This window comes from Geospiza fortis, unplaced genomic scaffold (assembly GCF_000277835.1).
Source record: "Geospiza fortis unplaced genomic scaffold, GeoFor_1.0 scaffold1303, whole genome shotgun sequence".
Classification (NCBI taxonomy): domain Eukaryota; kingdom Metazoa; phylum Chordata; class Aves; order Passeriformes; family Thraupidae; genus Geospiza; species Geospiza fortis.
In genome coordinates, this window is record NW_005054495.1 from 690,231 (window position 1) to 703,606 (window position 13,376).

The 13,376-nt window shown below is 37.6% G+C and overlaps 1 protein-coding gene across 1 annotated transcript in view; it reads right to left on the reverse strand.

The window, feature by feature from the left end:
- The window catches only part of GFRA1 (GDNF family receptor alpha 1), a 132,864-nt gene that overhangs the window by 14,614 nt on the left and 104,874 nt on the right, over nucleotides 1-13,376 (reverse strand). Inside the window, 1 exon segment of the mRNA XM_005428634.2 lies at nucleotides 10,617-10,795. Within this exon segment, the coding sequence (XP_005428691.2) occupies nucleotides 10,617-10,795 (179 nt within the window).

A 13,376-nucleotide genomic window follows, 5' to 3' on the forward strand; every position in this document is an offset into this window, starting at 1 on the left:
TCTACACAAATTAGGTACTTAGGGCTGCAGGTACCTTTTTAAAGCCTGCCTGGTACATGCCTTACCTGCCACACACATAAAAAATTCAAATGCACACATTTCAAATCTGAAGATGAATTCAGAACATCCAAATGTTTAGGGTCATGTGGTCATGTGTAACTTGCCTTGAATCAGAAGTTTCTTGAGGTTTCTAAAAATGTCAATCTGAGAAACTATAGCACCATGTAATGCAGTATTTAATAAATTACTGCCTGAATACCTAATTCTGTTTTAAGAAAGACATGAGGGAGGATAATCCTATAATTCTTTAGGAAGCATGCTGAGTGAACCTATGAGAAATATTCTGTGTTATGTACATCAGTCTATTTATCCATGACTCATAAACAGAGCTAAACACGCAGGAGGGCTTAACCTGAGGTGGGATTATTGGGCCAAATTCACTGATTGGAACAGGATTTTGTGTGAAATAGGCTCTCCTCCAAAGTACTGACTAAAATAAACATTTTGCACTCCTATTGATTTTGACGGCAAGGAGCTCAAATGGGTCTCTCATGTTCTGGAACTCAACAGCAAACTGAGAAATGCTGTAGAGTAGATGGCTTGATGCAACATAAGGATCTATTATTCAGGTAAAACAGCTGATTGGGAGTCATGGGTATAAAAAGGAGGAGATAAAGGGTGTGATTTATTCCCAGTATTTGATTACTAATGTACAGTGAAGACTGGAAGTAAAATGAGCAGGAAGTGTAAAAGCAGAACTAAAATTTCTCTTCAGCTGTTTTGTTGTAATTAATTTTTTTTATTAAGAGTATAGATTATTCAATTTTGTTAAAAGATTGTGTTTCATTTTCTGTCCTATAAACTTGGTGTGATTACTTGAAAAATTAATGAATGCTATGGAAAAGGTTCCAAATTTTAGCTCTTCAACATTGTACTATTTTTGCAGCTATGCTGTCTCCTCAGCAATGTATGGGTTAGAATGATTACTTATTATTGCACTCTAATTTCCACTGGGCTTTTCTATATTTCATTTGCTGGTGGTAACACAGAATAAACTATTCCTAAAAAGTCTTCTTTATTATTCCTGAAATGATTTTGATCATATCTGCCACATGGCAACTGAGAGTCTGGGTAGTTTATTTTTTAAGAATGTTAAGTCTCTGGGTTACACAGAAATATCAAAGAATGGTGTGCATACATGTAAGGGGTAATGGATAATTGCAATGTACACTTAAGGATAATTGCAATATACACAACTGTGGAGTTATTCCCTTTTTACAAGTGTATAAACAAAAGTAGAATTTGATTAGGTCGTGTGATTGCCTCTTTAAAATCAAATTACTTTATATGCATAAACATACTTCAGGTACTTGGGTTTGCTGTCGGCAGAGGAAGGCAGTGCATCCTCCTTAATCAAGGATAAGGAAGCAGAGTTGATTCAGGCATTTTAACCAAATCAAAATGCAGACTTTCTCCAATCTCAGCTGCACCCCAGTATGGCCACAACCCCCTGTGCCCTTCTCCACTGTGCTTTCTAGTGCAGCCCAGCCCAGCATGGAGACTACTCCAGGATTATACAGGCTCAACACCCTTCCAGCTCAGTCTGGTGCAGATTTTGGTGTTTTTTTTTTTTTCCTGAATCTGCATTTAGCCATTAAATCATTAAAGAAAATACAGAAAAATAATATAAACAAGCTTCATAGCAGATGAAGTCTACGAGGCAGTTGAGTGTCCAAACATTACAGAATGGATCTGCAAGAAGAGAGGACAAAACAACCCGAACCCACAAGGAAAGAAAACAAACAAACAATAACCACACAAAAACAACAAAACAAACAAACAAAAACAGACAGGAAAAGGATCTAATGAAGACTAATGGCAAACTGGAAATGAGGTTTCAGATGTTTCAGGTGTAGATATGCCAGTGAGCATAAGTCCATGAACTCCAATCAACAATTTTCTGTAGGATTACACAAAATGTGATCAACCACTTGTCCCAGAAAAGAGCACAGGTTTGCTGTGCTGTAGGAAACAGATAGCTCATCTATGGAAACAACATGCTGGTCATTAAGATGGTGGCCAGTAGTGTCTGCAAGGCTTCAAGAGCCACCAAGGGTGACAGCAAATGAGAAAATTACAGTACAATGTGAATGTAGTTCCCATCTCTGAGCTCTTCTCTACCCACTCATATACCCAGGGAGTCACAGAAATCTCAGGGAACACCACTTTTGGGAAAAAACTCTGGGGCAGGCAACCCCACGCCCCTACTCCACGATCCAGGAACATTTCTCCCACCTCTGGGGATTTCAGGGAACCAGAGACAAGGCAAACCCCTTGACCCTGCACCAGGACTGTGCACAACTCATCAGGTCCCTCTCTGTTAGAGAGCCTTCACCTCCAGGGATTGAGGAAGTTGTACAACAAGTTGCTGCCCTGCTCCCCTAAACTCTCACCCCCTCTGCACCATCCCCCTCCAAGAGAGAGAAGTCAGGTAATTCATAAAACTCTCTGCATCTCTGACTAAAATACTCCATTAACCAGAATTATTCAGCCTCCACACTGTCATTTGTCCTCAGCCATCATACTACAAAACAAAATTGTCAATACCACTTCAATAAAAGTGTTTAAAAGTACATTTCAATTATAGAAGTCTTGTGAAATTCTTCTGCTTACCTAGGAAAGAACAATTATTTGCAAAAATGGCAGAACTGATAAAGATTTTATGTGTTAAATTTTGATCAATTCTGGCAACTGCTGAGCTATTTTCATACCTGAGCAAGAAACATCTCTCTATTGACAACTGTATTCATTATCTCATATATTTATATCTGATAAAGCCTTTTACTGTGGTTTTCCTCATGAATCTTTGTGGATACATTTTTTTGAGGATAACCTAATGCACTAACACAGTTTATAATAGCAAAGTATTTACTGTTTCTGAAGCACTCAAAGACGATGTGGTTTTCAGAACAAGTAGAGGCTATAAGGTGATAGTTGCACTGAAGTTAACAGCAATTAATTGGGTTTTTAAGGCCAAGACTAGCTTTTCATTAGGAGTTTCTGAGATAACTAGTATGATGAGATTTTGGTGTATAAGAAGGACTGCTTTGACAGCTATTTCTGTTTAAAAAAAAATCAAGATTTCAAGGCTTCTACTCTTGATTTCTGTTCTATTAAAAACCTGGTGGAAAAATCCCTTTGCCTACTCTTGCTTGAGAATAGGATGAGCCTGCTGGCATAACCAGAGCTTCTTTCATTCCAGCAAGTAGAGATGGGAGCAGAGCCATCACTAAAACCTAATATTTGCTAATAGCAAACAATATGTCTTAAACAAAGCACTCTGTCAGGTCCCATAAAGGCACAATATATTCTGAACTCTACTTCCAAAGACAATATGATTAAACAGGTACCATCACAATGCAATGACCTAGAATTTTTATTGGTGGTAGTTATGCCCTAAAATTAATTTACAATACTGTACTCCTTTTTATGGCTGTTTTTTGCAGACTGTAGTGAGCTATCTGTTTTAAAAGGGAAATACATGATGGACTTGGTATTTGATTGAGAACTAGAGTTGGCTGACATTAGGAATACCTTCAATATGATGAAGAACCACATAAAGTAATAACAAGGGCTACGAATAGTCTGATTTGGCTTATCTGATGAGATCTAATTTCTGGATTCTGGTTTATTCTAGCATTTTGTATTTCTGTTGTATTCTTCTAAGAGGATACTCATGTGAAACACAGAAATAACTAGCTTAGGGGAACACTGCAAATGCAAATCTGGTTTTAGTAGCAATAATTTGCAAAATTCTTTCTGAGGATAAAAACTATAATCTCCCCCAAAAATTTTCAATTTTCTGTAAAAGTCTGTAGTGCATTTTCACAACGCTGTATTTTTTAAAGTCGTTAAATTGGTTTTTAGTAACCTCATACTCATTTTCAATTGAACAATTATTAAACTATAAAACAAAATTGCACAATTCCTAAAACTGTAGTCTGGAGTTTTACAGTCTGCTATAAAGTGCTGTATTATTATAATACACTAAAGACACTCAGACTATTAAAACTTTTTTTTTAAATGAACCATAAAATATTTTATCATTGATGAAATAATTCTGAAGTATTATGCTCTTCAGCAGTATACATGCACAATATTTTGGTCTCATGAAAAGCATGCTAATCAGAAACCCACAATTTAAACTGTAATTCTAATGTGCAACATAAACCATGTCACTGTCTTTCAGAAAGAGTTTATTACACCCAACTTCAAACATTAAAAATCAGAGTATTGATCATTAAATATAAGGTCCAGTCTTACAGAGAGATCTCCATGCCAAAAAGACTGAGTGTTAAGCACTGGTGATAACAACAGAGATGTGATTACTTTCCTCTTGTAAAGTTTTAGCCTTTATTTCACTCCACAAATCATAACTGATCTTGTAAGGGGCCTGATGTTCAACTCAGAAGTTCAGCCAAGCCTGGTAAATGAGAACAATTTTTTCCTGACTACTGATGGCTGACGTCTCACAGCAGCACTGACAGTGATATGATGTGTCTGAGCTATTGGGTTTGGATCCTTGGCCACATCCTCCCACTGTTCCTCTCTGCTCAAAAGAGAGGCAAAGGACTCCCCTGCACTTAGACATTCACCAGCTGTATGAATCACATCTCTAACTTCAGCAGAAGTTCAACAAACTTGAAAACAACCTATCTTGTGTGGTCCTGCAATTCTTTGGCAAAGAAGGTGAAAAGCTCAGTCTAGCTCTGAGTGGGAGCACCCACACAACCATACCATGAACACAAACGTGTGTGTGCACATTTGTCACCATCATATTTTCTGAAAGATCTCTTTGCCCAGGATTTTGCTCCTGGGAAGCTGAGAAGCCTCGGAGAAAAATGAAAACAATAATTATCTGACTTACTTCTCCTGTGTTTTGCTGTTTTGGAATGTGTTTGGACATTGTTTACCAACAGGTGATTGTTTCATTGGTTTCTGCTGTGAATTGTTTTGACTTCGTGACCAATGAGTGCCAAGCCGTGTTGAGGCTCTGGAAAGAGGCATGAGCTTTCTTCAGTCTCTTTCTAGCCTTCTGTCTGTATCCTTTCTGTATTCTTTAGTATAGTTTAGTTTAGTATTCTTAATATAGATCATAAAGTAATAAATTAGCCTTCTAAGAGCATGGAGTCACATGCATCATTCCTTCCTGCCATGGGGCACCCCACAAACACGACACACATTCCCTGCAAACCAGCCTGTGGCACTGGGATCCACTGTCTGCACAGCAAGGCAGCTTTTCTGACAGGAAACACCAGGATTTCCACACAGACTGAAAACCCCAACATGTCTCCATGATGTTCCCCTCAACTCCTCTGGATCTGGCAAGAGTCATGCAGTAAATGACCACAGTCTCAGGGAATTGTACATCCACATTTTCTGAGGACCCACTCCAGCATGGTGCTGAAGAAAACAAGGATTAACATGCCTGAAACCAGTGTCAATGAAATCAATGGACAAAGGAGTATCTGTTGTGGCAAAACAGAACTTCATTTAGTGCTCTCTGAATTAGAAGTGTAAGATTAAAGATGAAACTTTAAGTTAGCCATGGCTGTCAGATCTTAATCTGTATACACAAAGCACTCAAGACTTCTTTAGGTACAAGGGACTTGCCACTAAAGCAAATTAAAGACATTGCCTTTTTAGCAGAAAAGCTGCCAATAAGTGTTCTCTAAATCACTCTTACCAGCAGGCTGACCCCATTATGTCAGCTAATCCTGGAAATACAGGAGGTAGATTTAAATCTTTTCATAGAAAACATTAAGTCTTTTTTTTTTTTTCTCCTTTCTTTTGGTTCTGGCACAGCATTGGGAGTTTTATATTGTTGTCCATCTTTTGCCCCAGACTATATCCTTCTGTGTAGCTGGAATGCCCAGAGGAAGTGGTCCAAGCAGGACTTTCCCAAGGGATGGAGCAGGCAGGGCATTTGAAAAGTCAGTGCTTGTATATCACAAAAAGTTCACAGGTTGTGTGAGGGATGGGGGAAAGAGGCTGCCAGGTCTATGGGTGAGTTAACAGTGGTGCTCAGGGGATAAAACAAGCTTTGTTTCCACCCCAGTGCTCCATCTCAGCAGTTGTGCCATTCCCTCCCCTACGCACTGCCTGTGCTTCCTGCTTATGCTCACCCACCACCCAATTACCAGCCCGTGGAGATCCACACCTGCTGTGTCCTGATCCTCAGAATGCTGCACTGGAGCTTTTAACCCTCTCCAAACATCTACATAATGCTTTGAATAATTGTATTTAGCACCTGGGAAGCAACATTAAGCAGTTAGAGAGGGTACTTAACCCACCAGATTAGCAGCTCCCTGCACAGTGCTGAAGGTCTGCACAGACAGATCTACAGGGCAAAAGCAGAGTCATTTTCAGTCTCAGTCACACTCAATTCCTGCTCTCCTCAGAGTAATGTGAGCCCTTTCTCCTGCTTTTGTCCTAGGATTCACTATTATAAGAATTACGTGAATTTATGGAAGAGTGGCTTGCATTATGGCCACATCTGCTAAAAACACCCCCAAATCTTACATGCAAATAGAAAGAATTTATATATGTAAGTATCCAGATTTCTCTTTCCCAATGTTCCCCACAAAATGCTTGATATTTTCAATTCATATCTCATAGTTTTAAAATTTTTCTGCTGAGAGCACAACAACATTTACATACTGGACTTGTCTTCAGGCCAAAGAGTCATGGATCTCAATTATATCTGTCCATTGCTACATTCTTCAAAAGCACAACAACCCTAATTTCTCTTTGAATGCTGAACATCCAAAGCAAGAGCAAGACATAATAAATATGAGAAAGCAAAGTATAGAGCTAGCTAGCAAGACTTTGATGCATGTATTTACTTAAATGTCCTTAACCATCTTGACTTCTACAATTTTTGTCTTTTGCAAAACATCCTTTAAAATATTATAGAAAAGCCAGCGTGGAAGTCTGTTTTTTATTTATGTCTGCAATGACCCAGGAACAACTGGTCCAATCTATCACTTGAGGTTCATTTCATTATCATCCTTCAGTTCTATCCATCTCTCCTAAACGCAAAGGCAGCCTTTTTTTGAAGAGTACATGGTGTGAGTACACATCCAAACTCATTCTTTTGTCCCTTTATAATAATTCAACACGATGGTTCAGGCAGTGGGGGTAGGGCATGAGACTGGAAGACCAGAACCATTTTTTGACTGGCATACTGAACGCAAGTTATGACTGAAAATGACGGATTAACATATATGTCAGTTAAATAGAAAACATCAGAGTGAAGCCACCAGAAAAAAAAAATAGGGTTGGCAATTACTTAATAAAATCTGCCTGTATAAGGAACGTGCTGTTGGGATTCATCTTCCTTTTTGTTCACAATACTTTATGTTATTTTTATATGGCGCTGAGGATTCTTTGCAAGATGTTAGGCACTTCAAATATAGTTAAATTTAGCATTTCATATAAACCCAACTACTATTTACTGTGTTTAGCAAATTCTGTTAGAAGTCAGGTTCATAAAAAGAGTTTAAAGGATTCTTGAATAAATCAAGCATCTTCCTAGCAAAGAGAGAATGCTGATTTAATTGAGGGACAGAAAAAAAAGAGTATCTCAAACAATCCATGTATATGTAAACATAAAGTAAGCAGATATCAGAAATAAACATTTTGCTGTACCAATTTGAAATAAGACAACACCCCATAATAGAATGAATTGCAAATTCTCATAGCAATGGTAAGTTCAAATGAAGAACAACTTCTAAGCAGCATCACGAAAATAAACATTATTTTAAATTCCAAATCTTCAACAGGTTTTTGAAGTAAATATTGAGTACAGGTAAACAAAAAATATCTCGTATTTTCTTCAAGCATCCACCACCTTTCAGATTCCCAGCTTTCCTTGTGCAGGAGAACACGGCACAGCAACAAAACCATGGTTGCAGTCCTGCTCCTCACATGACCATTCTGAACAAGTCAGAGAGAAATGTATCAAAAATTGCTCAGTCAGTGGTGCTCCTGGCAGATTGGGTTAGTGCCCTGTATTTTACAGCCCCGGGAGGTTGGTATTGCTCATTTCTGTGCCATATTATACTAATCAATCACTTCCTGCTCTTTCTTCCCTTGCTGTATTTCTTTCACTGGCAATTTATACTAATCAATCACTTCCTGCTCTTTCTTCCTTTGCTGTATTTTTTAACCCACTAACTAGAATATGCAGCCCTGTTGCATCTCAATGACCACTTCCTTAGCCCTCCTCTGCCATTGTTGTTTTGGGCTAAGACTGATGCTCGTAATTTGACTTTTCACAGCATTCAGGCTATATTGCCTTTTAGAAACCTTTCAGCTCAGCTGCTAAGCATATAAAAAAGCTTTTGGCTGCACTAGTTCATGTTTTGAAAACACTACAAAGGCATATTTTCATGGGAGGAGAGGCTTGGAATGAATACCCTTCTCCAAGTGCAATATGAATACCGGTTCTTTTATAAAATTTGCATTAGGGTTTAAGTCTCACATGCAAAGTGGCACCATACTGTCCAAAAAACATAGGTTTCTTTTTTAAAAATTGTGGGCTTGTTTTGGCTCTGTTTTTAAGTTACTTTTTGAAAAATGCATTAAAATATTAGAGCTTTGTTCTTTGTGTTTCAGTTCTGAGAGAAGGAAGTGGCAGGCATGGAATATTGTGCTTCACAGGAATAGAACTGCTTGGTTCACATAACTTCAGTGACATTTTAGTGCAGACTTTATCTACATTTTCTACCAAACACCAGAGATCATTTATTTAAAGGAACCTAATTTCCCTACCAACCTTTATTTCTTGTGCCAAGTACATCAGGGGGTACCCTTGAAGTCATAGCACAGCTTTAAACCAGAGCTGATAAACTCATGTGGGATGTGACTTCAAAATGCCACAGTAACAGGAGGAAGGACAGGGAAGAATTTAAGTAATTTTCAAAACACAAGAACATCTATTCAGGCCTAAGGAACATTTGCAAATTCAAGTGAATCCAATGGGATTTGTGATCACTTGCCATTTCTTCAGTTCTTTATTTATTATGTGTACTTTGGTAGCATCTGGAGGCCTGACTCTACAGGGGGCTGTACAAACACTGAAGGAAAATGTGATCTCTCCCATAACACAACTTTTTAATATAACATGAAGTGGCTCAATATCCCATCAAGGTCTTGTTCTAAATGCAAGATATTCCAAGTTTCAGGTTTAAAAGGCTGTGTTTCTTTCAGTATATCCTATTTGTTTAAATGACTATTGCAAATAGCAATATATCCCTCCAACTGTCTCTTTTATCAATAACTTACAAAGCTTAAATAATAATGAATGCATTGATGAGAAAAACAGAATTAAAACAGAAGGACCTAAACTCAGCACCCTCTATCATTGACCCCCGATACTTTGTGTCTCTGAAATGTCCCTCATGTTGATACAGATACAATTTTCCAATGCAAAATAGATGCGGGAACTGGAAAAGGATGAAGGAGAGAGAGCGATGCAGGAAAAAATTAAGAAGCAAAACATACTTCTTAGAAATAAAATATTTCTAGTTCAGTGGACAGGGAACCATTTAATATTAAGAAAACAAAGTGGTTTTTTTTTTAATAGGAAGTGAAAAATCAATGCTTTAACAGTGAAATCCAGAGATACAGAAAAAATTATCTTAATACCAGCTGAGACCTTAAAGCTTGGACACTTATATTTGTGTCACATAGCAATTTTCCTTCTGTAAAGACAAAAATAAACAGGACAAGCTGATCTATCCCTGCTTGACCTAATTTTGTATTTAAACCACCAGAAATTTTTACAGCCCGATTCCAATCTGGCCTAAGGATGTTTTCATTTTACATTTCCTACTGACTTCTTCCCGCCTTGATTCTGCTGTCTTCTCCTGCCCAAGCCCTTCAATCTTTCAAAGAGCTGCAAAAACTGTCTTTTAGTCTTTAGCAAGAGGTGAGCCTCTAAATCCAGAATCAACGATCCACTATCAATAGCCTAATTTAAGTGTCAAAGAAAGTCACTACAGCCATTGCCCAAAATCACATCTTGACCTCGACCTCAGCTCAGCAGAGTGCCCGATTCAAAAGTTTTATCTTTGTCCAGCTTCTTCAATGTGTAGCTTGCATCACCATATGTTCTATAATATCCAGACCTACTCAGCCAAAAAACCTTCTTGAGTTTAATACCAATAACATAAGAAAGAAGGCAGCAGGACATGCTAGCTCACATTAAGAGTTCCCTCTGAATTAGGAGTACTCAAGGGATTAATTTAATCTGACATATCCTGGCAGGATTTGGAGAGTGCCACATTCATATTCAAACCTGTGATAAGAAATTAAATACCATCCCCTGTTTCTGAGACAGCGAGGCAATAAAGTCCACTTTGAGATATGCAAGTTCCTGATTTAAAATAAGAGTGTCTGACAGCTCACAACATATGCAGCTTGTAACTACACCATGGGAATAAACAGATATTCCAGTTGAGGCAGGCATCTAGTTAGGCAGTGTGAGACTCCTCGACAGGTACCTATGAAAAACTTTCATTTATGCACAACAAGAAGTACAAAACTCTTACCTGCAGGTTTGCACATGCTGGTGAATCATTGTGGGAGGGTATTTCATTGTTGGTGGTCTCTGACCCTGTGTTTCTAAGTCTGGAAGCTGTCGTGGTTGTGGCTGTAGTGGTCTGTACTGGTAAGACTGGCTGCCAGACATTCACATCAGTGCCATTGCCAAAGGCCTGAATTGCATTTTCTGTGAAAATAAATTACAGGCAATTTTCTATTTCTAAAAAAAAAAAAAAGGCAAAAAGCAGAACTGAGCTGTTTTTTATTGCTGTTATTATTATTATTATTACATTTAAAATGTGTATTTGTAGAAACTCAATTTTATGCTGAAAACTGTGTCTTATTTTTGAACCTATCAGAAACATGAATGGAAAATCTGGGGTCACATAATTATTTGGTGCAGCCTCTTCTTTGTAATGTTTCCAGTAATTCTTGATAGAAGCTTTAAGACTTACCATAATCATATTTGTTACCATCCCAAAGACTCAAAAATTTACTTTCAACATTTAAAATACAGTATGAATGTCATGTCCTAATTTAGGCAAGTGAAGTTACAGAGCAAGCTAAAAACAGAGAACTGGATAAATATTTATTTCTTCAGCTTCTTGTAATAAAACTAATATGCCTAAAACTACAAAATAGTTTAACTAAGGCAATCTTTTCCTTACCATTTTCAATCAAAATCTGCATAATTCGGTGAGGGAAACATGGTTAAACTAAAACTTTAGAATATAAAAGTTAAAAAGCTTATCGCAGTTTCACAGGATTAAAGAGTGTGTTTATAGCAAGAGTAAATTGGTAGGAGTTTTTTTATAAACAAATAGAAAAACAGTTCTTAATCGGGTCTTTGGGGATTCAACAAGGATTTGGGGATTTCTTATTTCAAATTCTTTGTACAATAAATCAAACAATTTCACTGGGGACTAATATGTGGAAGTTATTAACACTTCTTCTCAGTGCCATTCCTTTCCTTATAAAATAATTTACATGTAATTTTCTTCTGAAAAAGATGTATTTTACTCTGATATTAGTTCTCAGAACTTCAAGATGCAAAGAGAAGAACTTGTAAAAAACACCAGAATGAGCTGCATTAATGGAGACAAAGTGGGAAGGGGGATATGATAAGTTTTCTTGTGTTTCCATGAATAAGGCAATATAAAAAACAGTATTTCCTAAAATCACAGTAACTCATTGTTTCCACTGTTGCAAGAATGGCAACAGAAATACCTGCAATCCTTCCAGTTTTCAAAGTAACAAGTGGCCTTTACAATTAGTCCTCAATTATTTCATACAATCATACTTAATGATCCTTATGAGTCCCTTCCAACTTGAAATATTATACGATTCTATGACAGAATCACAGAATTGTTTGGGTTGAAAGAACCTTTCAAGGTCTTCCAGTCCAGCCCCACTATAATGAGCAACTTCAACTAGATCTTTGCTGTAAATGCCCCAAATATCAGGCTTGTTTTCCATTTTGAAGGGGAAATATACTGAAAAACAGACTAGCAAGAAATTCCTAGTTTCTTCCTACTGTGGAAAAATAAGTTTTTGTGTTGTATAAAAGAAGTGGGAAGGATTTTAATGACATTTTCTCCAGGCAGTGGAAGTCTCGCTAATGAAAATAAAATTTCTAAAAATTCCTATTCTATGTGAAAGACGAAACTTTGTAGAAAATCCAGAAACACCTTTAATTTCTTCCTGAAGAAGACATGATCTTGCAGCTAGGATGACATAATTTGTCTTCCAGTAACCTCCAATGTCTTTGATTTGTCTTCATTAATGCTTTTGTACTGATGGCAAAAGGAAGGACAAGGAAACGCTCTGTCTTTATGTTCCAAAAGGAACCTGCAACACTCTAGAAATTAATGCATTCACAAATGAATAAAATCCGAGCTTCTGCAATAGATATAAATGGCAACTGCCATTAGGCTCGAAGGTCTTACGGCATATTGTTAAATTTTACCCCTCATAAAGTTTGAACTCTTTTCTCTTTTTCTTTTGTTAAATGAACTTGAGTAATTGATTCGTTCTTCCGAAGCTTAATAAATAGTGTACCACAGAGCAGCTCAGGTTTCTGTGCACAGAACTCCCTGTGCCTTCACTGCAGTGCTGCCTCTTGAGAAGCTACCAATGGGGATTTTCAGACCCTCAAGTAAAATACTGAGCCCTGCCTCAGCATCAGCTCAAGTCTGTAGGGCTGGATGGGCCAGTCTGGATCACTGAGCTCATTTACTGTTTTGGAGAGAAGCAATGATATCTGCTTCTTTGCATAAGCTGATGAAATATGACTTTTAAACCACTTTTTCCCTCAAAACTCCTACTGGAAGCCTATTTCTTAGCTTTAGTCTGATGGTTAAAAATTTTCCCATTTCAAGCCTAAATATGTATGGCAAATATCTCCCTTTTTGATCTTATGCCAACATTGTCCTGCAGGTGAAGTAATCCCTTCCCTTCCTTGGGTTTGCCCTGCTAATGCAATTTCAGAGGACAATCACATATCCTTTCAACTTCTGTTCTGCTAGGCTAGGGAAGCCAAGCTCTTTTGGTCTCCTCATTTATCTGAAATTAAAACTCTGATGCACACTCCACATCATCCAATTATGCCGCTCCAGGCAGACAGGAAATTTGAAAAGAGAACCTGCCAAAATTGACTCCACTGAGCCATTCTGAAATTTATAATAGCCCCTAATTTGGAAGTGAATCCGACAGAAAAAAAAATCAATAATTTAACAAGATCTTTACAATAGTTACTATCAAGGCTTGTG